The 24,207-nt window shown below is 28.6% G+C and overlaps 1 protein-coding gene across 15 annotated transcripts in view; it reads right to left on the bottom strand.

Moving 5' to 3' along the window:
* LOC122272951 (phosphatidylinositol-binding clathrin assembly protein) overlaps positions 1-24,207 on the bottom strand; it is a 59,831-nt gene that overhangs the window by 8,679 nt on the left and 26,945 nt on the right. For 3 of the 15 annotated variants that reach the window (XM_087158317.1, XM_087158315.1, XM_087158330.1), the window contains exons 2-4: positions 22,903-23,020; positions 12,221-12,363; positions 8,531-8,683 (exon numbers count right to left, since the gene is read on the bottom strand). In XM_087158317.1, coding sequence (XP_087014443.1) covers positions 8,531-8,683; positions 12,221-12,363; positions 22,903-22,934 — 328 coding nt within the window. In that variant the 5' untranslated portion in view covers positions 22,935-23,020. Of the gene's footprint in view, positions 1-8,530; positions 8,684-11,503; positions 11,732-12,220; positions 12,364-22,902; positions 23,021-24,207 lie in introns of those variants that run through there. The other 12 variants (XM_087158323.1, XM_087158324.1, XM_087158319.1 and 9 more) reach the window with 7 other exon arrangements.

The raw sequence follows: 24,207 nt of genomic DNA, 5'->3' as shown, positions 1-24,207 counted from the left end.
ATAATAATAAACATTGACCTATTAGATAAATTTCATTTACAAGTCTGATAATTAAAAATCTAATATGTACTATTATTATAAGTATATGTTATTGAGTTGCAATCAGATCTTCGGTTTGTTTATTCTAATAGCGATTAAGAAACCAAATTTTATTTTTCAGAATTGTATTACAAGAGTAAATCGTATTGGCATGCTTGCTTTTTTTTTTTTTTTAAAGAAATAAATTTTTAATTGCATTTAGTATTATGTGGATAGTAGAAAAGATCCAGAAAAAAAAATTAAATATTAGAACTTTTAAATCTAAACAGTATTCTTGCTACATATCTTATGTTGCTACATATCTTATGTTGCTCTCTCTTATGTTGCTAAACAGATGGTTTTCACTTTGCCTTTTGAAAATTACGAATTTTCTTAATTATGATTTAATAGAGGTGAGTGAAGGATTTTTTTTTTTTAATTTAAGAAGGTAGTATTTATATCACTTTATTTGTGTTGGTAATAAAAGAAAGTATAATTTGCAATTTAAATTCTATTTTCAAGTAAGCTTTTTGTTTTATGCTTCATTATTCTAATACGGTTAAATTTGATAAATACCAATCAAATGATGAAAAGATAAACATTACAGTTCATTATATGGACCTCCTTGTTACATGGAAAATTTTTTGAACTCTCTTTTAACAAAACTTTTATAACATTTTAGCTATAAGAAAAAATTCACTTTGAAAGATTCAAAATATTTAGTTATTAATTTATCAAGTAATTTATGTACTACATATTGCAATTATAAGCAATATTAGTTTTATGTTAGAAAAGATTTTTCAAAGATTTTAAGGATGGTGAATTATAGTATAGTTTCATAGTTATAAAATACTTTATTATTCACTTAAGTATTTGTTTATATTCCATTTTCAGTTTATATGGTAATATTAGAACCACTGTACATTTGATTTGAACCTAAAATCTGACAAAAATGTTTAAAACTTTTTCATTTTGTTGATTGTACGTAAGTGCCTTATTTTTTTTTATTTTTTGGATAGTTGCAAAAAATCTTAAAGCACATAAAACCTATGAATGTAATAAACAGTTATGAATAGTAGCTCTATTTAAATATTCCACATTACAAGTTGAATTGTACTTAAAAGTAATTTAGTTTTGAAATTAATATTTCTTACTGGAAATAATGCAAACAATGCCTACAAGAAATGCAAATTTAGCTATTTGAAATAAAATAAAAAATTAAATTTCTTGAAAAGAATTAAGAAAAATATTTCACATAAGCATGTGAGGTTGTGAAAACTTAATTTTTTTACATTTTTTTCTTTGAAATTTAAGTTTAAAAACGCTTTGTAATCATATCTTTTTCATATTGATTACAAAAGGAAATACTTCTAAGTTAAATTTATCTACCTCGTTTCAGAAATGAAAGAAATTACAGCAAACTTTTTATTACATATAAAACTATTGAAAATTGCAAGGTCTTATTTTAAAAAAAATAAAAATTTGAAATAAAAAGCGTAATTTAACACATTAAATTCCTATCTGCTGTATCGTTTTAAGATTATAAAAAGTAATTAAAAAATGACACACTTGTTTTTTAGCGCAGAAAAAGATTTGCTAAGAAAATTGAGACAATTTCTGGTAATTAATCATCAATATTTATTATTTACAATTTAACATTAGATAATCTAATAAAATAATAAGAAAATAAAAAGTTCTACGAATTGTTTAGTCAGAAAAAAATTATCATTTACGATTTTACCTGTAAGTTCATCAAATATACTATTGCAACCCCAAAAATACCTATTTAAGAAAAATTAAATTCAATTAGTTTTTTTTTTTTTTTAAAAGAAAGATAAATATGCTTATGATATTAAAAATAAATTAGGTTTAACTTGTGTTCTACTGAAATCCTCTCTTGAATCCTCTCGTTCCCCGCATAAATACTAAACAAGATTTTTCGTTAATCGGAAAAAATCAAAAAATACATCATCATGAAGACTAAAAGCATCTTTTCTGTTTCTATATATCGGTCTCCTTCGAGGACTTAGCCGAGTAAGATAATTACTAATCAATGTATTCCATGTGCTCACAGAGCCGGATTATACCTTTCGTAGGCCCTAGGCATAGTCGTTTTTGCGCCCTCCTTTCCTTCCCCCACTCCTCCCCTCTTTTCAAAATATATGCTAAAATTTTCTTGCATATTTTTTTTAACATTTTTATTAATATGGATTTTAATTTACAAATTTGTTTATCGAACTTTATATGCAATACCGACATACTGCCGATATTGCAGTTGATATCGATAATACCATTATGATTAGCTAGATCGATAACTATGTAAGCACTCCACGTCAACAATACAACAACAAACCAGCAAAGAAAACAGTGAAATTGATAGTGAAATTTACTCATCCGATTTAGAGGAAAACTTTGTAGATGAATTTTTACTATTTTCAAATTTGTATGAACATAAATCTGCAGAAGAAATGTTGAAGGCCCAAATTAAAGATAAACTTGTGAATACTTTTCCTAACGTTCACATTGCATTAAGAATATATTTGTCGATTCTTGGACCAAATACAGAAGGAGAAAGATCTTTCTCCAGATTAAAATTGATAAAAAATTATTTGCTTTCAACAATGAATCAAGATTGTTTGGCATCGCTCTCACTTATGTCTATTGAATACGACATTTTGCGTAGTTTGGAATTCGACAGCATAATACAAGATTTCGTCAAATCCAAAAATAGTAAAAAAAGTAATATATTAGATCATAAGAATCTGCAAAATAATTTATTACCGAAAAATATTATATTTTTATTTGTATCTTCATATTATATTTTTATTTGTATCTTCTTGGATCAAATACAGAAGGAGAAAGATCTTTCTCCAGATTAAAATTGATAAAAAATTATTTGCTTTCAACAATGAATCAAGATTGTTTGGCATCGCTCTCACTTATGTCTATTGAATACGACATTTTGCGTAGTTTGGAATTCGACAGCATAATACAAGATTTCGTCAAATCCAAAAATAGTAAAAAAAGTAATATATTAGATCATAAGAATCTGCAAAATAATTTATTACCGAAAAATATTATATTTTTATTTGTATCTTCATATTATATTTTTATTTGTATCTTCTTGGATCAAATACAGAAGGAGAAAGATCTTTCTCCAGATTAAAATTGATAAAAAATTATTTGCTTTCAACAATGAATCAAGATTGTTTGGCATCGCTCTCACTTATGTCTATTGAATACGACATTTTGCGTAGTTTGGAATTCGACAGCATAATACAAGATTTCGTCAAATCCAAAAATAGCAAAAAAAGTAATATATTAGATCATAAGAATCTGCAAAATAATTTATTACCGAAAAATATTATATTTTTATTTGTATCTTCATAATTTTGTGCAAAATACACTTGTTGTTTTTAAAGCTAAATTATTTTTGTCAAAACATTTTTTTCTCCCAAGTTTTTCGTAGGCCCTAGGCACATGCCTAATGTGCCTATAGGTTAATCCGGCCCTGTGTGCTCACCATTACTCTACTGAAATTACCAGTGGTTTGCGCGTAGACCAAAAAGAGCGCTCAAGCTCCACTAAAACTTGCTTGGAATAACAAAAATCGAGCAATGAGAGGGAAAAGTAGAATATCAGGTAAAGCGCCCCCTGGTGCGGCTTCCAAAAGCTGAAATCGACTGTCGACTTGGAGATCAGAATACCAGCCCAGGGTAAATTTACCACCCCGTGGCAGAATCGCAGCGACATTGTCACAGAACGTTACAGAGTCTTTGCAGAAAGATTTTTCTTTTAAAAAGTAAAGGAAAAAATTACTTTTCTTTTCTACAGAAACTTGTACATAATATTTGATTCATGCATTAAGATAATCACTTTTTGATGCACTCAATTTTCACCAACAGTATCATAAATCGATGTAAAGTTTCGATAGATTTTCATGTGGATTTTAAATATCCCGATATATTTCAAACACTATGGAAAATTCAAATCGTGCATTTGAGTATTTATTTTTTAGACAATAATTCTATCCAATTTTTGGCAGTTATTGCTATTGATTTTTCCATAGTTTTAAAATTTAGTATTTTGCTTACGATATTATTAATTACAACCTAATCTCGAAACGAAACACGCATTTGAGGAGCCAGATTCGTGTGATTTCGTCATCTATCTATTTTTCGGCAATTACTATTATGCGGATTTCATAATTTCTAATTATTTCTTTTACTGTGGTGATTATTTACAAAATGTGAAGAAATAATTTGTGCGCGTATCCCCCCCCCCCTAAAAAAAGAAATGCGAGAATATCACCCATAATATTAGAATAAAAAATTATTACATGTTCAATTAAAATAAATTATATGTTTTTTTTTATAAACACAGTGCTATTGTTATTTTAAATGAGTAACATATATGTTTGCTATTATTTGAAGTGTGTTGCAGAAAGATATTAGTGCTAGAGAGTTTTGTCGCAGATAGCTCAAAAAAATTCTGCCACGGGGATTTACTACCAATTAGCGGTACCTTCTCAAATTCAACTTTGTAAAAAACTGCAGTTTCACAAAATACTTTTTTAAAAAAACAAGTTCTCATAACAATCTAAGGAAGAGAGGAGCTTTTCTGCCAGCTGTCTTTTACAAAAAGGTAGCAAGTGATTAGTCAGCTGGTGCAATGTGGTAAGCCTAACTGGTCCCTTAGTCATATTAAAGCGAGTTTTTTTTTTTTGCCTAGTTCTTTTTAAAATGAAACAACCAGGCTCTCCCTCAGTAAACTATACAGGAAGTCAAAATTCGAAGATTATTCTAAACATTCAAACGTCATTGTAAACACTATTGTAAATTAATTTTAACAAACCCTTATTTTTCATGAAACATTTTTTTTTCTTTGTGAATCTTTTTTTCTGTTTGACCCATCCGAAGATGTTCTTATAATATAAATAACTTTTAGTGCTAGTACTGTTAAATGCATGTTTTTACTACAGGGTTCCCACTCTTTAAACAAAGAGAAAATTAAGGACTCTTTTTTGAAAAAATTAAGGACTTTTTGAAAAATTAAGTACTCTAAAAAATGGTATAATTGTTTAGCATTGAATATACCCTCAGTGGCAGCGCCAATTATTTATCTTTCCTATAAAAGAAAATCAATAAATAAGGAAATAATAAATAACAATTTTATTACAATCTAAGTACAGGTGTAATTGTATTAAATAACAAGACTCGCCAAAGTAGGACCAGGCAATTTTTGCAAACCTGGGTCGGATTATGTAAAAATATTTTTAGATTGTTAAGGGTTGACTTCTATGAAACTAATCCGTATTTCTTTTTTAATGATTTCATTAAAATTGAATTATGTGCAGAAATTAAGATTTACTATTTCTTTTCATAAATTTTTATTTTTCTAAAAAAAGAGTAAATAAAGAAATGTGAGAACATTGAAAAAATTATTGCAATGAGTTTTTTTCTCTTTGCTATGAGACATGCATCACATATTCAGTTACACCAAAAAAATTCTTTATTTTCTGTTAATAAAATGTTTCATTCATAAGAGTATATATTAAAAGAATTAATACTAAAAAGTTGAATTACAGTTAGGCATGAGAGCAGTTTTCTTAACTACGTCATGTTAAATTAAGTCCTTTTTCAAGTAAAAACAGGCCATACCAATACCTAAGCACCTTAAATCATTCCACTTTTCTTCATTAGGCTAGCTTAATTCATTTTTAATATTATTCTCTACTATTATTATGATTTGATATTCTATTTATTGCAAATTAACAGTTTAAAACTGAAAGTGGTTTTCTTTTATTATAAATTAATCCTGTAATATCACCTTATCAGGAAATGGTTTGTAGAAAATAACGAAAACTTTTATGAAAAACTTATTGAAAACAGTATGTAACTTAACCATTTTGAAATAATTACTAAACAGCAAATGTGCTATATTTACTTTTATGGTGAGATTTACATAAAATAATTCTAGCCAAAACTGTTATTAGGAATTAACTTTACATAATATTAATAAACCATCTGGCAAAAAGCAATTATAATTTGAATAAAAAAAAAACAGTATATTAAGTTGCAATGTTAGTTAAAATCTAAGTTTGAATTTGATTCTAATAGACATTAATAACAAGAAGTTTGGAATCTTTTAATTGAGTAGATTTATATTTTTATGTAAGATAGATTTTGCTTATCCTTAACTATTAAAAATAATAGAGTAACAATCTAAAACTTAAAAAAAAAATTTACTTTGCAACAAAACAAGATATAAATAGTAACCAAATACTTAACTTTCCTGTTCTAAGTAAATCATGCATTCTAATTTAGTACACAGGAATAAAAATTTAAAATATTTTTGAAATTAAGGACTTTTAAAAACCTTGCATCAAAATTAAGTAGTTTTAAGGACACTTATTTTCCAAAATAAAAATTAAGCAGTTTTTAAGGACTTTTAAGGGACCGTGTGAACCCTGAATTAAATTCAAGTTGAAATTTAACTATGGACATTGATTTTTATATTAGGATACAATTTTAAGCCCAAAATTTTACAACAGCAAAATGTTTTAATATATGGTGAAAAATATATAGAAATTTACCAGTCATATAAGATTTTTATTTGCAGTGATAATTTTTTAAAATATTTTCTTACTTTACCATATTTTTGTGTTGGTTTTTTAATATAATTTTTAATTTTCACAAAATAGGTACCTCTCTAAAAAACCTAGACAGACCCCTGTGTATTTTACATATTTAACATGAAATTTTCAAGCTGATTACCTCTTAACATGAAAGGAAACTGGATACAACACAGATAGTAAATAATTAGATATGATAGTATAGTTATTGTATAATTGTAATGAATGATGAATGAAATCATTCATTTTGAGGAATGCTACTTCTATTTTCTTCCATTGTAAAAAGTAGCAGATGGGCAAATATATAAAATAGTTTAATAAAGTAGTTCTAACTTTGCAACTTATTCTAATTTGTTAGGTTCATAATAGAATTATTTGCACACATTAATGTAGAACATAATATGTATTAATAATACAAAATAAATTGTTTTCATAATGTATTAGATAAAACGAAATTCGGTTGACATGAAATAATTATGATACTTTTGCCGATTTCACATTTACAAGGTTCGATTGCAGTTACAAATAAGTTACGAGTACTTAAATACAAAGAATTTAAGAATGGGCAACAAATATGAACTCCTTTTGTGATTTCTGAAAGTTTAATTATTAATATATTTAATTACATATTGCAGTACAAAAAAAAGTTTAACTTTTAATGTAATGTTCACAGTATTTATTTATTTATTATTTTTGAAGATATGGACAACAATGTTTAAAAGTAATCGAATTAATATAATTTCATAATCATGAATACAATAAATTTAGATTTATTTCGTAACAAGTAAATTTTATGTTTGTCAATAGACTTAAATTTTATGGTGCATTACAGATTCAAAAATTCACTCTGAATTTTATTACTTGAAAACCTACAATTTCATATAAACAATTTTGTATTTAATTATTTTTTAAGCAATATTATATACAATACTTAAATTTTATATAAATCTTCTTGGAGAGTTGATATATAAATTTTTCTTCCATTTCAGAAATGAACCGTGTAATGTTTAACTGTATTCCGAGAATACTTCAAGAAGACTGCTTTACATGAATAACACATCAAGTTTGTTTTTTAAATAGAATTGCAGAATTTTCATAGAATAGAATTGTCATTTTTTGAAAAAGTGGCTACTATTAAAAATAGTCGCTTGGAAACAAAATTTTCCAATTTTTCTCTATAAGCCCTCTGTGTGTAATTTTGTAATTCTAAAGGTCATCTGCAATATATATTTAGCAAATCTACTTCTCAAATCACTAAGATAGCATCTTAGAACTATCTGACCATTAAATGAAAAGTTATTCTTTATATATATATATATATATATATATATATATATATATATATATATATATATATAAGTATCTCATAACCACAGTGAGTTTTATACTTGATGTAAAATTTAAACATTGTCTGACTAACATAAAAATTATTTTTTACACAGATGAATATGCCTATTTTATGGATGCAATTCACTAATATTTTATACCATACATTTATTTTATGTAGGGAAACACAACCTATAGTATTATGCCTAAAGTAATATAAAAATTACAGAAGATTTATTGCTGCCTTATTTTTAAACTAACATTTAAATTAATTCCATGAAAATAAATCTAAATACAATGTTAAAATTCAGAAGTTCACTTTCTGAAAGTAAAAAAAAATTTACTTTCAGGATATTTAAAAAAATATAGAACAAGAGAAAAAAGAAATATAGAATTTATGAACGTATAATATTCAAGTACAAAAGAACACACAATTCAAAGAGAACAAGATTAAGAACAAGAAATATAGTTTAAAAACATGATATTCAAGTAACCTACACAGAAAATTAATGATAGTAATGAAATGTGAAGTGAAGAACAAACAATACAAACCTTCAATACTGAAATTTGACCCAAAGAATTTTATTCCTTCAAACTTAGCAGCACTTTTTGGAGTTTTGGGAGTACCTGTCTCTGAACTGCTTGACTGAGATTTGGGTTTGCAAGGACTTTTCATAGCTTCAACCTCTTCTTGGTCTTGGGCAGCTTTAAAAATAACAACATCTTTAGTACAATGCAGAATATAAAAATTAAGGACTAAATTTTTGCCAAATTTAAGGATGCTGATTCTGTATCGGGAGCAATTTCCAGGATACCAATGTGGATTTGCAGATATACAATTAGTAATAATTTCAGTATCTCCTGCACTTTAGCAAAAGAGAAAAAAAAAAGAAAAAAAAAAAGAAACATTTTTTAGAAAACTCAAATTTTTTTTTTCATAAAAAAGTTCAGTAAAAATTTCTTGTTTATATACATATATACAGTCGGACCTGTTCATCTTGAACCTCATAGAAAAGGCAAAAAATTGGAGATAAAGAGGTTTCTAGTTATAGAGTACTTTAAAAAAAAAATTAAAATTTAGTTAAGAAATTTGATTAAAAGTGGTTTAATTGTTTCTAGTAGAAAAATACCGGCTTTTCCGTATCTTAAATATACCACATATATCTATTTACATAAAAAAATTTCAACATACCTTTAACACTGAAAAATAAATTTTTTTAAAAAGATTTTTGATGTCTAACCATCTTTGTTATGTTGTTCGGGTATTTGTGCTAGATTATTAGAAATTCGAGATAAGAGAGTCATGGAAAATACATTGATTTTAAACATTAAATGTGAGGAATTTTAGAAATTTAAGATACACAGGTTTTAGAAATATACAGATTTAACTGTGTATATATGTATATGTATGTATATATATATATATATATATATATATATATATATATATATATATATATATATATATATATATATACACACACACATATATATATATATATTATGTAATGTTAAAAGAATTATATTTTAAATCTAATCCATAAATAGTGCTTGTATCTAACGCACAAACGTTTAAAACCTTTCCCACAAGAAAGTAATAATATTGATCTGATTATCTGAAAAAATGTGATGATGTGGCTTTAGTAGCTTGGGAAATTGATCAGTCCCACACTACTGAGACCTATTAATATTTAAATATATTGTCCAGAAAGATATAAAAACCCTCTTTCCAAGGTCAAATATGCTATTCTCTACCTATCCACTCAGCAACTAAGGTCGCCATTATGGGGCTCTGGCCCTTACTTTAATAAAATTATATTATGATTCTTGCATTTTCCTGTATCTTTTTCAAGAAGCACCGGCCACACTACGAACTTACAATGTTTATGCATATATATATAAGTGGGGTAAAATAGTATAAATACGGAAAATCGATAAGTATTGATAAAACAAGAGGATTCTCTTGTGAAAATCAGTAGAGCATGATATAGTGATGGGAGAAAAGAGAGATAAGAGCTTTTTATATATTTCACCAACATGGAATGTTCTATACCCTCAAATCAAGGGTAATTGTCTCTAACAAAGGAAATAAACTAATACCGTACTTGACACACTATGAAGACTTAGGTGTTCATTTTGTTACATCCTTTGTTTCATGGCATAAAACAAAATTTCGGAATTTGAAATTTCCTCAATTCTTTTTTAGATAAATAATATTTATTCCTGTTGGTTAACTTTAACAAACATTTGGAATATATAAAAAATTTCAGGACATTTATAGAAATTTTTACTAATTAAGAACAACTTTCAGCCCTATTAGTATTTTTTTAATTGGTAAGTTGAACTCAAACAAAAGAAAAAGAGCTGTATAAAAAGTCATTCAAAGATAATAAAGCATCTAACGAGTGGGGTTAAGGGTTTGTGATTTGCATAATTTTGCTCACAAGGGGAAGGAGGGATATTTTTACTATTACGTTTTCCCCTAAGGTTAAAATTTTTTTTCTTTTTTTCTGCACAAAAGGAAAACATAACAGATTTTGAAAGAATTTTGTACTCAAAATGTTATAAAATGAAGTAAAACATAAATTTAGCTTTATGCAAAGTTACACCCTCTATTTGAATTTAATCCTAAATTTTCAAAATTACATTAAAAGTCAAAAAGCAGGAAAGCCTTTCTAAGGTTAGCATGAAGGTGTGATCTGCATGTTTCAGCTGACTAAAAATGATTGGAATCCTAAAGTTGCCAAACAGCTTTAATCGAGAACATATCAAGGAAATGAATGTGATGTACTCACTTGTATTGTATTGTATTGATTGTATTGATTATCTTGTATTGTATTGAATGTGATGTATTGACTAGTTCTCACTATCAGAAATAGTTTTAAATTTGAATAGTAATGGATCAATAAAATGTTTTAAACAATATAACTTTAATTTAAAAAAAAATACATGTTACATAGAGATTATATATTTTATTTTATAACTGTCATTGAACAGCCGATCCAATTTTGGGTTTACCACTACTACTGCTCAACTCCAATAGTCTTGAAACTTTGAATCCAATCCAGAAGACAAGGGAACTCTTGGATCAAGTATAGGGAGAAATTTGCCTTCATGGAGGACTTTTTGATTAAACTAACCAGCATTACATGTAGAGGAAAAACCTCCCAGGGTTAGCCTCACTACAAGGAGATCTGTTTACAACTAAGGATATTTTACGTTAGCACTGTGGTCGGTGCGAGTCAGATGGGGAATTTGTACCGACCAGCTGTCGCTAGGATTCGAACCCCGTTCACCTCATTTGAAGACAAGCGCCCGATCCATCATGGCTTATCAAGATTAACTGCTTCCCTTTCCAATTATTTTAAAGAAAAAAAATGCAAAAAAAAAAAATATTTTTTTACTTTTATTAGACAAGGAACTAAAACAAGCGCAAGTTTTAAGTTTAAATTTTTATTTTTTTTATGTGTAAGAAACATTTAATTTGCCATCATTTTACTATCCAGAGTTATCTCGGGCAAATGAATATAAATCGTTGCAGGATAGTTCTTAAAACAAGGGACAACACGAAGTGATACTTTTCAAAGGCTAGTGAAGGAATATGCCATCTTTTCTTTTTACTCTTATTACTATGTTAATTCAGCAACCAGCATGCAATAGCATGAAACACATGCGCAGTCTCCAACAGGAACAGTCCCAAATAAAATTTGGCAATCTTCCAATTACAGCAGATTATGTTTATTGCTTCCGACCCTGTAAAAACGGGATTAAACAAAATGTATTGATAAATTCTGCTACTCCCGAGTTTTCTCGGGAAGATAAATATTTGCAATATATATGAACCCAAGTTAACTCGGGACAATCAGGGAAGCTTTTAAATAAAAAAATATTAAACTCTACAAGTAATTTTTTTAATTATTAAATAAAATAATAAAAATAGCACATAATATTTAGAAATTATTTTCTGCCCAAAATCAGCTTAGGAAAAACAAGTTTTGTAACAGCATCACCTTTTTTTTTTTTTGGTCTCAGGTGTGTAGTTTCAGATTTATGACAAAATATGCAAAGAGTAAAATTATTATTAAAGGTTCCAAACTTCCAACCACAGTTGAGTGCAAATAACATTTATTATTTACAATTAATTGCAGATAGAAATTGCATGCTAATAAATTATGAAGCTATTATAATTTATTGATTACAAGCATTTGTATGTTTTCTACTGATAAGAAGAGAATGACTCACTGGAAAGTCTCCTTTTCTTCCTGTAATTATTTACAAAAGCTCTGGGTGAATTGGGCAATGAAGCAGCAGAGGAAGGAGATTCTTCTGGATTGAACTGAGGCAATTCAGCAAAACGAGCCTCAAAGTCAACTTGCTCTAGAACCCTGACAGGAAAAAAAAGCAAATAAACATTTCATAGTACACGGTAGCCACCCAAATCTGTAAAAAAAAATTCCCTGTGTTTTCCCTGCACATATTATACACAATATATCAAGAGGAAAAAACACAATAACTGTTGCATGAGCTTTATCGAGCTAACTAAACTAGTTATAATTGCTTAAAAAACTTAAACAGTAAAGCTGAACATACTTAATACAGGTACAGCTGAACATACTTAAATAATGCCACTGTAAATGAAATACAGTCGGACCTCTATTTAACAGAGTTGTTAAATCTCGATAATGAGTTTGTTATATGGAAAATTCGTTACATAGAAAATCACCTTTTGAAATACTGAAACACAAAACAGGTTTCAAATTCTTAAGCCCTAGACATAATTAAAATAGCAGTTGATACATATTTATTTTGCAAACTAGTATCTACTATTTATTTTATAAATCTTAACCATCAAAGAAATCTGCATGGAAAGCAAGAATAGAGCAAAACATTATGCAGTGTTACACTATCATGCTACATACACTTTAAACTAAAAAAAAAGCTAAATTTACGTATAAAATTACAGCTGCATTTATCATAAAAGTAATTTTAAACATACATTACCACACACTTTCTTAAGTTCAATTGCTACTGAAAGATCCATTAATTGAGTTTTTTGTTTGAAATGCAAACAAAAAGGGAAAGAGATTTTACTGCTTTCTCTAAAAGTAAGTAGCTTCGAAAATCAATTTCTCCCACAAAATGCATTAACAAGTTTGAAATGTTCTGAAATATTTTGGGAAAGTGGATCCCAAAGAAAAGTTCGTTAAATAGAAAATTCACTTCACTACTTGGAAGTTCGTTAAATAGAAGTCCAATTGTAGTTTAGCATAGCTGAACTATCCTTAAATATCCCAGAGACTATTATCAGGTTGAATAATCACAATTTTTTAAAAGACAAAAATAAGAATTCCAAGTTTGTACTCCAGTTATTTACTCAGATGTATTTCCGATTGCCAGCAAGTTTTGATCGATTCTCGATCTATATCTCCATACATCTGTTTAGAGTAATAAACAAACAGGAGGTAAGTGAAGTATTGAAGCGGCTACCTATTGTTAAATAGTAAAATGGTCAATGATGGAGGTTGGTGGTTCTTAGAGCTTACCGCTGTTGATGCTGTTATCGAAGGAACATTGATCCCAACTGATATAATTATGAGTAAGAACAATATTACCAATTATGAATGATAAAAGTATTTTAAATAAACATTTATGTTTTTTGTTTAATTTTGAATTTTATTTTATATCATAAAAATTAGTTGACTTTGAAAGATGAAAAGAGGATGGCTTGTTTTTTCTAAAAAAACTTTTTTTTTCGAGTTTAACTTTCAACTGTAGAAGTAAATCATTGATAGCATCAATTTCAGTGCACCCTGATCCAGAGGTAGACCCCCTACATCGAAATGACCTGAAAACCCTATGTATTAGAAATTGGAAGGCCACGGATAGGAGGAGCTGGAGTTTATCAGCTGCGGAGGCAGCTGCAAGGGGCTGTTGCACTGACAAAGAGGAAGGTGTGGTGAATTTTTTTTAAGTAATAAGCAAAAGATTTTTTGCTGCATTTTGAATATTAAAAGCCTTTTACACTTTTTAATCTTGCCTATAAATATTATTGAATTATCAAATATAAACAACTTCAGAGTATTTAAAATTTTTAAAGTAATACAATACTTAATGAAATGTAATAAGCAAAAAAAAAAACAACAAAGTACAATAAAAGTTTGCAAATTTTTTATGCAACTGGTGGTTGGTTCCTAAATTCTCAAAATTAATTCTAAAAATTCTCAATTAATTCTCAAATTGAAGGAAAAAGAGGGAGATGAAAATTTTAAAAAAAGCACCTAAAATAAAAATCGAAAATAAGCACCTTTAAGCACTTTTTATAAATACTACGCACTCTGGGTTCATCTCATTGGAAGGCAAACCCTCCTTCCCCATAGCCATCATATAATTTGTCTATGGTAAGAACTCCCCCTGCCACAAAGTCTGTGGCCATCTGCTGCTATGGAAACAAGAATAGCGCATTTCAGGGAGGATAGCTTTTCTTCCTTCTAAGGCTAACTAAATAGATAAAAGAAAAAGATTCCCTTTATCTCACCGGCCAGACCGAGCCAAAACCTGTCCTGAACAATGACTTGAAATAGTTATACTTTGTTACCATAGTCACTGCCATGGACCCAGACGAATGGCAAAGGGAGGTTCTACTGAAGACAAACTATACATTATAAAGGCAATTTATGCATACAATAAATATTAAACCACAGACAATTATTATGACTAAGGTGCCATAAGACGATCTCAAAAAGGCGCCGAAACTAGAAAAGTTTGACAACTGTAATATAAGCAATCTTAAACTGAATAAAGATAGATCATTATAGATCTATTACATATTATATATTATAGATCTGTAATAAATAGGAATTTATTGAAGTTTTTTTTTTTGTATCAATACTTTTTAAAGAAGGGTTATTTTTCAATAGATGGCACCACTATGATAAAATTTAAATGCAATCAAAATTATGATATTTCATGAGAAATTTTTATTTATTCTTGTAAAATGGGATTTTTGGGGTAGATTGTGGATATAAATTGTATTAACATTTAAGGAGGTTTAGATTATCACTTTTATGGCGTATTAGTGGGTTTGTAGCTGGTTTTTCTTAAGGATCTTTTTCTTTGTTCTGACGTCCACTAGATGCGGGATGACTTTTGAACGAGTAAACAGGTCAGTATGAATTATTCCGCCTTGCTGAGAGAAGTATAAGAGGCGTGAAGAGTAGCTGAAAAAGTAGTAAGACGGGAGTGCCTGAAAAAGTAGTAAGACGGGAGTGCGGATCGTGCCCGATGGAATGTTGAGTTGAAACATCACCACTGACAGGATCTATCATGGCTGTTAGAGGTATGTTCTGAGCCGGTATCATCGAGAATGAGTGTAGATTTAGCTGGAATCTCGGAATGAGTTGATCCAGGCGGAAATGCTGAAAGGTTGATATTTGGAAAGAGTCCCTGGATACCGCGACTAATTACGCCACATTGATCGGATGAGCTGTTTCCTGGAGGAAAGTTGATCTGAAGCCTCAGAATAGTTGACTGGATATGATAGACGGAGCGTCGCTAGATTCAAGACGGTTGACAAGAAGTGAGCGTTCCTCGGCAGAAAATCAGGTGTTTCTAAAGAGCTGAATGGTGGTCGGAAGGTCGAGGTTCTCCTAGTCCACAAGTCTACCTGCAGGCCCGGTGGGCGTTCCAGAAGGTGATCTGCAAGTTCCTTTGTATTTACAAACTCTAATTTCTTGCCTTTTTAGTAACTTTTTAGAAGAGCATTTTATTCCGTATTTTAAATTATTTCTATCCGATGTTAAGATACCTATTTTAAGATGAGCCTTGGATATTTAATTTTAATTATCTATTGTAAGAATACAAGGACTTAAAGTTTAAATGTTTTTGTAAATTTAGAATGAGCTAGTATTTTTATTTCGTAAATGTCTCTTTTAGTGTGAATTAATTTAATGTTATGCATATGAAATTTAAAAGTGCTTTTTATCGAAAAGTTTTATCTTGAGTATAACCATTTGGAAAGTTAAAAGTGTATAAATTGAAATTTTTAGTGCACATGAAGGCATCTGGAAATGATCGGGATTGTGTTTTTTGATAATTTATAGTTATAAGAAAATTTACTTGTTATTGTTAAAAGTTTCATGTACTTCATTAGTCAATTGTCTATTTTTGAACCTGGGTAACCGTTACCAAAATTCAATTAATAAATCACAGCCTTGCCAAAGTTTGAAGGGTAACGGTACAAATATAAGCAATCTTAAACTGAATAAAGATAGATCATTATAGATCTATTACATCATCAGCTATCTTTCTAAGAATGGGTTTCTTTGCTTCTAGAGAAATGTGAATGGTAGAAAAATATAAAAAGTAAAGTAATCATTTATTAAATTATTTTTTTCTTCTTTCTTTGAGCCCTCCCCCCCCCCACCAATCAAAAAAGAAAAGAAAGGAAAAAATTTGAGAATGAACAAAATTTCACCTTTTTTGTTAATAAATTTATCCAGAATCATATAGCTTTGGTAAATGAGAGGGATCATAATCTAAAAAAATATAAATATAAGTTTCTCTGAAAGAGTAGAGGGCAATACCAATTAATAAAAAGCAGTCATTAAATTTTTTTTTAATTGAACTTTGATCTTTATGGAAGGAGAAAATTAGAATTTATGATGTTGAAGAATATCAGAGAGAAAATCATTGTACACTTCAATTTAATTCAAACATTTTTCTAATTCTGAAATGTAAATTGAAGATCAAATTATGAATACAGTGAAACCTCCTGTTATGGACACTCCTGCAAAATGGACGCCTCTCAATACGGACATATTTTTAATTCCCCGGGAATCTTCTATGAATAAACCATTACGTACATTCTCCGCAAAGCGGACATTCTCGAACCGGACAGTCATTTTGATCCTGAAACGTTGTTTTTTATCTCTACAAACCGGACACTACTTTTTCAAAATAAATTGCAAGCTGAAAAAGTGAAACTTTTCACCATTTTTAAAGCATGTAAATAAAACTTTTTGCCTTATCCATAACTAAAAATATTGTTAAACTATTTCACCACCGAAAAATCAATCTTTCTCCTGTCACCTTGCCTTATCTTTGTAAAGAAAGGAGAGAAAATGGTACTGCCCTCCTGAAATAATTCTGACATCGGCATCTTTTGATCTTTTCATCTGGACCACACAGGTTATGAGACCCCTCAAGTTGAAATGACTTCTCTCAATGCTTCTTCCCCATTGAAAATTTCTTTAATTTTCTTATCAATTTGAAGACTGTATTTAACACAACTGGGGTAAAAAAAGAGAACAGAAGTATAATCTTTGAGGTGTTTATATAAATGAAACATTTATTCAGACACTTGATAGCTGATCGATTGTGAATAATCATCTCCATAGGTCCTCATGACTTACAGGTGTGCATTACTATTTTTTTCTGTGAATCATGGGAGGTTTATTTTCCAAGAAGGTATTAACCATGTTCCCTATCAAATGATAAGTAGGTGTAATGGGATGTGACCCTAATAATTGAAATGGACTGAGGACAGCACGCTCCTATTTGGTATCATATGTCTAACTTGAGTATCTATGCTAATTGGAAAATTATATTTATTTATCTGTAGCTACATCCAGAATTATGTATTTATATCAAACTTCTTTATATATTCTTTTTTATCCTTCTTATTGCTTAAATAAATATTCTAATAGATCTTTACAGTATCCTTGTAGATATTATTTCTACATCTTTGAGAATATTCTAAAAACATTTTACGATGTTAAATTTCGTTATTAGGGTACCCTTCCCGTAAACGGACAACTCTCATAAACGGACAAATTTTTTGGTCCCATGAATGTCCGCTTAACGGAGGTTTCACTGTATTTATAGTTAATTTTATCCTTTTATTTGTCAGAATGATTGTTATGGTAATGAGATACTCCTAAAAAATTTCATTTGAAACACTGATAAAGTTCAAACTGTTTATTTTCTATTTATTTTAATTATATTGAAATTAAATTATTTTATATCACCAACTATCTGATGCTTTTATTTCATCACTAACACCTGCAGGCCTTTTTTATTCTGTAAGACTTTTAATATAATTAATTATATACAGCCAATTTTTAAAAAAGAAAACTTCTGAATAGAAAAAAAAAATACTGAATACTATTGACACATCAGGGTTCCCACAGTACTTGAAAAACCTTAAAAGTCCTTGAATTTGGTTGAAAAAAATCAGGGCCCTGAAAAGTCCTTGAATTCTGCCATAGGGTACTTGAAAAGTACTTGATTATTTAGGAATTAAAATACTACCAACTTTTAGGAATTAAAATACTACTTCTTACAAAAAAGTAGTAAAAAAATAATAAATTCAAAGAAAAATTATAGAAATTCTGATTGAGGCAATTTTTAATACTTAAAGTGAAAAGGGGTTAAAGAAGATGCAAAACTTTTCTCTCCTAGATTTTTCAGACAAGATTATTGTTCATCTCTCTGATGTTTTGAAAGCTGAAATTTCTAGCAAATTTTAGGCTTTGTAGTCATTGTTTTCAAATGATACATAGTGTTTAATTGATTTAAAAATATGCTCAATGTGTTAACTGATTAAGAATGATGATTCAAAATGATTTAAGAATCACACATAGCTGTTCTATATAAGCACCTTCCGAATCACAAATTGCAATTTGCATCATAAAGATCACTATTCACATGGAAACAATTAGCTATTCTTAAAACAGAATTCACATTAAAGTGATTTATGTCTTGTTAGTTCGTGCATTTTGTATCATTTGCTATTCATATGATTCCGGTTTAAGAAACATACACCGCAATTCAATTTAAATTTACAAATCACACATTGTGATACGTGATTTAAGCAATCTTTGAGACTTACTTTACCTTTCTTATAATTTTGATTTACATATAGTATATCTAGATTCGTATAAACGCGATTTAAAAATTACGCATTCAAAAAATTTTAAAAATCACGCTTCGCATTTTATGGATATGTTTTAAAGAAAATAAAGCTCGGTAAGTCTTAGTTATCTGTGAAATGTTGTTCTACAATAGATTTTATTATGTTCAAAATACATTACTGATATTCTGAAGTAACAAAATAGAAAATTTAATATTAAAATTGAAACAGATATATTTTGATAATTTATCTATGTTATAGATAATTATGCTACTTTTGAATTGTAATTATAAATACTTTTGAATTGTAGTAACTACTTCACTACTTTAAGGAGACAAACTTTGCTTGAGAACTTAGCTTACACCTATATTCAAAATAGGTGTGAATAAGAAATTGGCTTACATTAAAATATAAGGGAATAATTAAGAAATATTTATTCATGTTCACATGAGCCAGTTTGTTATTAAAAAAAATGTGTTTCGAATGTGATAATATAATCTTAAACTTTTTACGTATCTTTCCATGAGAATGGTCCACATATTATAAAAATGACTTGCTTAATTTTTCTTAAAAAAATATTTATAGATATTTTTTACAGCAAACAAAACAAAAAAAGGGTGCATAGCCAAATCGTTCAACAAAAAATAAGCACCTTCTAAGTACTTTTTAAGCACTCAAAAAATATTTTTAAGCATACATTAACAAAATGCAAAATTATTTTCAATGGGTTTACATGATCATGATAAAATAACTAGTTTTTGACAAAGAACTCTTTTCTTGATTATATTAGCCACCATAAAAAGATCAAGAGATTTTTCGGTCTGAAAAATGAGAGTGGAAAATGAAACCTGGAATTGAGAATATCTAGCGAAATGCAGCAGAGTTGCACATGAGAGTGCTAGAATCTCCAAGAACTCAGGTCAGTAGACGCACATGCGGTCTCGCAAGTATTTCATAAAACATGTAAAATGATAGCTGCTTTCATACGCTATTGGACAGACGATAGGCCAAAATGGATTGTGGTTCAATGAAATATGAAAACGTTGAATAGAACAAGGTGAAAACCACGCTTTTGCAAAATACGTGCTGAAAATCGACATGGTAAAGAAAAAAATCTCTTTTTCAAAAGCACTTTTTAAAACTACTCAAAGAAAAAAGCACCTTTAAGGGCTTTAAAAAAATGAAAATCGAAAATAAGTACCTTTAAGCACTTTTTATAAACGCTACACACCATGAAAAATAAAAGCCATTAAAAAATAAAGCCTAAAATAAACACCATTTGCTGAAAAACAATAATTTTTTCTTGGAGCCATTCATATCTCTATATATCATAAACTTTTATTCCTAACTCGACAAATTTTCTTTTTTAAAAATCCCCAATTTGAGCATTTCATTTTAATTCTCTCAAAATTTCAGGGGGGGGGGCGACGAACAAACTGAAGCAGATCCAACACCGAAGACGTTGGAATCCGTCCAATTCTTTCATTGCGGTGTCACATCATTATTTGATTATTTTGCAATTTACGACAAATAATATTTTCATTATAAAGTAATATTATTTTAAATTATTTTTAACCAAAAATATTAGTTCATATCTGTCCACATTGGAGAAATAAAATAACAGAGATTTTACTAGCAAAATTTCTTTGGCTATGAGTAAAGTTTTGACGCATAATCATGTAAGTCAAAAAGTAAAAAATCAAATTTAGAAATAATATAAGCACTTACATTACGCGAAGTAAAAAATATGCATACAAATCTTAATCTAAAGAAGATTTTTTAAAACCATTATTTATAAGTACTTAAACTATTTTATTTGAACAGCTGACCCAATTCTGGGTTTACGATTGCCAATGTTCAACTCTGTATTCTCGTAATTTTGATCCCAATCCAGAAGACGAGGGAGCTCCTGGATCAGTACCCCCAGAGATATTGATTTGTTATGGGATCATGTAGGACTTTGCGACTCGACAGATTTAACGTGCATTAGTCACTACACGGGGAGTCTTCGGTCGGCTTGGGATCAAACCGACAAACTTTAGGACATGGGCCCAGTGCCCTACCAACCAGGCTATCCCGGCCTCTTCTTAAACTATTAACATTCAGCATACTACAGTACTAGCAATAGTATCATCTGTTGAGTAATAAGATAATTATTTTTGCCTTCAGTGGATATTTTATCACCTAATTTTCTTTCTTAAATTTCTTGAACAAATACGGAGAAATTTGAGAACATATGGGTTAACAGGAGATAGTCATAAAATACAGGAGACTTGGCAGGTATGTTTGTTTAATTTTTTAAGGAAGAAATAAATTTTTTTCTTGATAAATTCAAAAATCAAATTGGAAAGATATTAATTGTCCTATGGCATTCTGGTCTCTTGCGTTTTCTCAAGATTAATTTCAGTCCTCAGGAGTTCTGAAGAGAGGTCATATCAATAACTGTTAGAAAGTAAAAAAAATTGCTTTCTCTGAGAACAAAAGTGAAAAATGTTTCTGAAATGTGAAGTGCACAAACATCTTAAAAAAATCGAACAAAATTTTATAAACACTTTTTTTAAAGTCATACAATATGCAAGTTAATCTAATACAGTAGAGAACCATTTATCCGGTATCCAGATAACCGGGAAACATTTTGATCAGTTTTCCCGTCATTTTAAACTAGAACGATTATGAAGAAAAGCGGAAATGAACTCATCCTTGAAGTTGAGTAGAGGAAAATGTAAGGAAGGGGAGAATTTCCCCCCCCGTTTAAGCAGAGAAGCGTCATTTCCTCCGTGACCTTGAGGGCAGGGAAGGGAGGAATGTTTTATTTTCTCCTTTAGGCCATCAATCAAGCTCAAGGGTGTGGCATGCTGATTTCGTTTTCTGTTTAATTTACGAGGGGGTGGGGAAAATGCGTTGCATGCATATTAGAGAACAGAAGATGAAAGAGAAAAATATATTTATCTATTTGACTTTGATTAATAAAAATAAAATCTTTTTCTTCTGAATAAATTCAAGTGCGGTATCATTTGCAAGTTTTTATTGATGTGGAATCACATCTGCTGTAATTAAATATCGTGTTTTTATCAACAAAAAATAAATAAATAAATAAAAGGAGAATTGTTTATTAATTTAAACATAGGATTATTTTATGACGCAGATTACAGTTTTGTTTTTCTGGTTCCACTACGTTTCATTTTTTTTCTTTTCACGATAAATTTCGCACTCAATAAATTAATTCTTTTTATTCATAAATTTTATCATTAGGTTTTTTTTAAAAAAATTCCGATGATCTTGCTTTGTTCCGGGTTTCAATATTTATGCTAGTGCCTTTTTTAACTATCGTTTCGGTTCGATAATTTTCAAGTGTCATCCCGGATCATCCCGAGCATCCCGGATAATAAGTTTACCTTTTATTTTATCGTTTCTCCCGTATAATTAGGTATGAAATATATTGCGTTATTTAACCATTGGTTTTGTTTATATTAGTTAATTCAGGAATTGTAATTACTTTTAAAAAATAAATACGAGAATTTGGTATTTTTTAATCTTGTTTTTCTTGTCTAAACTTGCAAATTTTTTTATTCTTTTAAATGTTATTTTTCTACCATTTTCTTTTTCTTTTTAAAGTTAGGAGTACCTTTCTTTTTTCTCTTACTTTATACATTACACTTTTTCCTTGTAATTCGGGTTCGATAAAACATCGATTAACGACATTTTTTGGTCGATTCAGAAAACCGGGAAATTCAGACATCCGGGATAGCTATGGGCCCGAGCATCCCGGATAATTGGTTCTCTACTATATTACATTTTTACAAAAAAACATGCTATAATTATCATTCTTGAAATTGCACTTATGCAAACTTAATTAAACTTGAAATAAGCTTTTTTAAGTATAAATTCATGCCTAACAAGTAAGGTAACATAGAGGGCAAAAATACAAGTTTGTTTCATTTTTTTTTTAAAATAAAAAATTGAAGCAACCTTGAAAAGATATTAAAATCAATTTTTATAAAAATATCGTTCTTACCACAGGTGGCACATTCTGTGGCACACCAACATAGTTTGACACAGGTGTATTTGGATTCCAGTTCACACCACCAGTTCTAGAAGAAATTTTTAGAGGACCCCATGGATGACCACCAGTTCTAAATTTTGAAATAAAATGACAATCTTTAAATATTTTTAATTATAATAACCAAAATATAAGTTTTGGTAAAAGAATTTGCAATTTAATTATCTCCATTAATTATAAATAATTTAATAAAATTTGTACAAAAATATATGACATAATATATGCAAGCATTAAGCATAAAAGATTTGGGCATCAGAGGTCCACATAAAAAAAAATTCTGAGAAATTAAAAAAATAATTTTTATCAATTATTTTCTCAACACATTTAAAGCAGTTTAAAAAAAATTTCAATTATTTTATAAAAAAAAATTCATCATCAATCTCATTAGTTTTTTTTAATAAAAAAAAAAGATTTCAGATCTAAAGAGAGTGGTCTAGTTTACCCAAAGTACAGTGATGCTCTTTCAAATTAATAAGTTTTCTAAATCTAAACTTAGGATATTTTTAGTTGATTATAGACACCTACACCGATAATTTTGCAGTCTAATTTCCGAAACAAAATAGAGGAAAAAGTTTTCATTAACAAATTTCAAATGCAAAATAAAATGGTTTAGTATATGGACATAACATGTTACAAACATAACATTAGAAAACATAAAATATATTGTAAAACAAAAAAGTTGAAAATCATAAAATGTTACAAACTATTCCTCATTTTAAAAATTATCTATCATCAAACATATTATAATTTAAATTTTTATATATTTTTTTCAGCATCAGATATAAAATATTGCTAGATTTATAATGAAAAAAATATTTTCAGAATTTTATTTTGATTAGTTGTGAAACATTTTTCAGGTATGGCAACTTTTATGAGCAGGGAGGCCACTCAAATTAGATTTCAAATTTCCCTGATTTTTCCAAGTAACAATCTTAAACTTCCAGGTCTGTGTTTTCGTTACTCTTATAAAGTGCAGGATGCATACAAAAAAAGTGTCTATATTACAAAATATTTTATTAAAAATCTTATTTTTTTAACATAGCATCTTTAAAAAAAAATTATTTTGACAATTTTGCAAGTTTTTTTATTTTTTAATGTTTTGGTACAACATTAATTTTTAGGAAATTAAAACATGTGGAGAAAAAACATATGATTAACTTGTAGAATATATTGTTTTTATTGAATACAATTTTTTTAATGTGTTACTTTAAGTAGTTTTTGCCCAAAGTGTACTAGAAAATGGCAAAAAAGAATGACCAA

This window comes from Parasteatoda tepidariorum, chromosome 2 (assembly GCF_982258835.1).
Source record: "Parasteatoda tepidariorum strain Cologne lab strain chromosome 2, Ptep-v5.0, whole genome shotgun sequence".
In the NCBI taxonomy this organism is placed as follows: domain Eukaryota; kingdom Metazoa; phylum Arthropoda; class Arachnida; order Araneae; family Theridiidae; genus Parasteatoda; species Parasteatoda tepidariorum.
The sequence above is the reverse complement of the archived record's forward strand: the minus strand, read 5'-3'. Positions and strand labels throughout refer to the sequence as shown.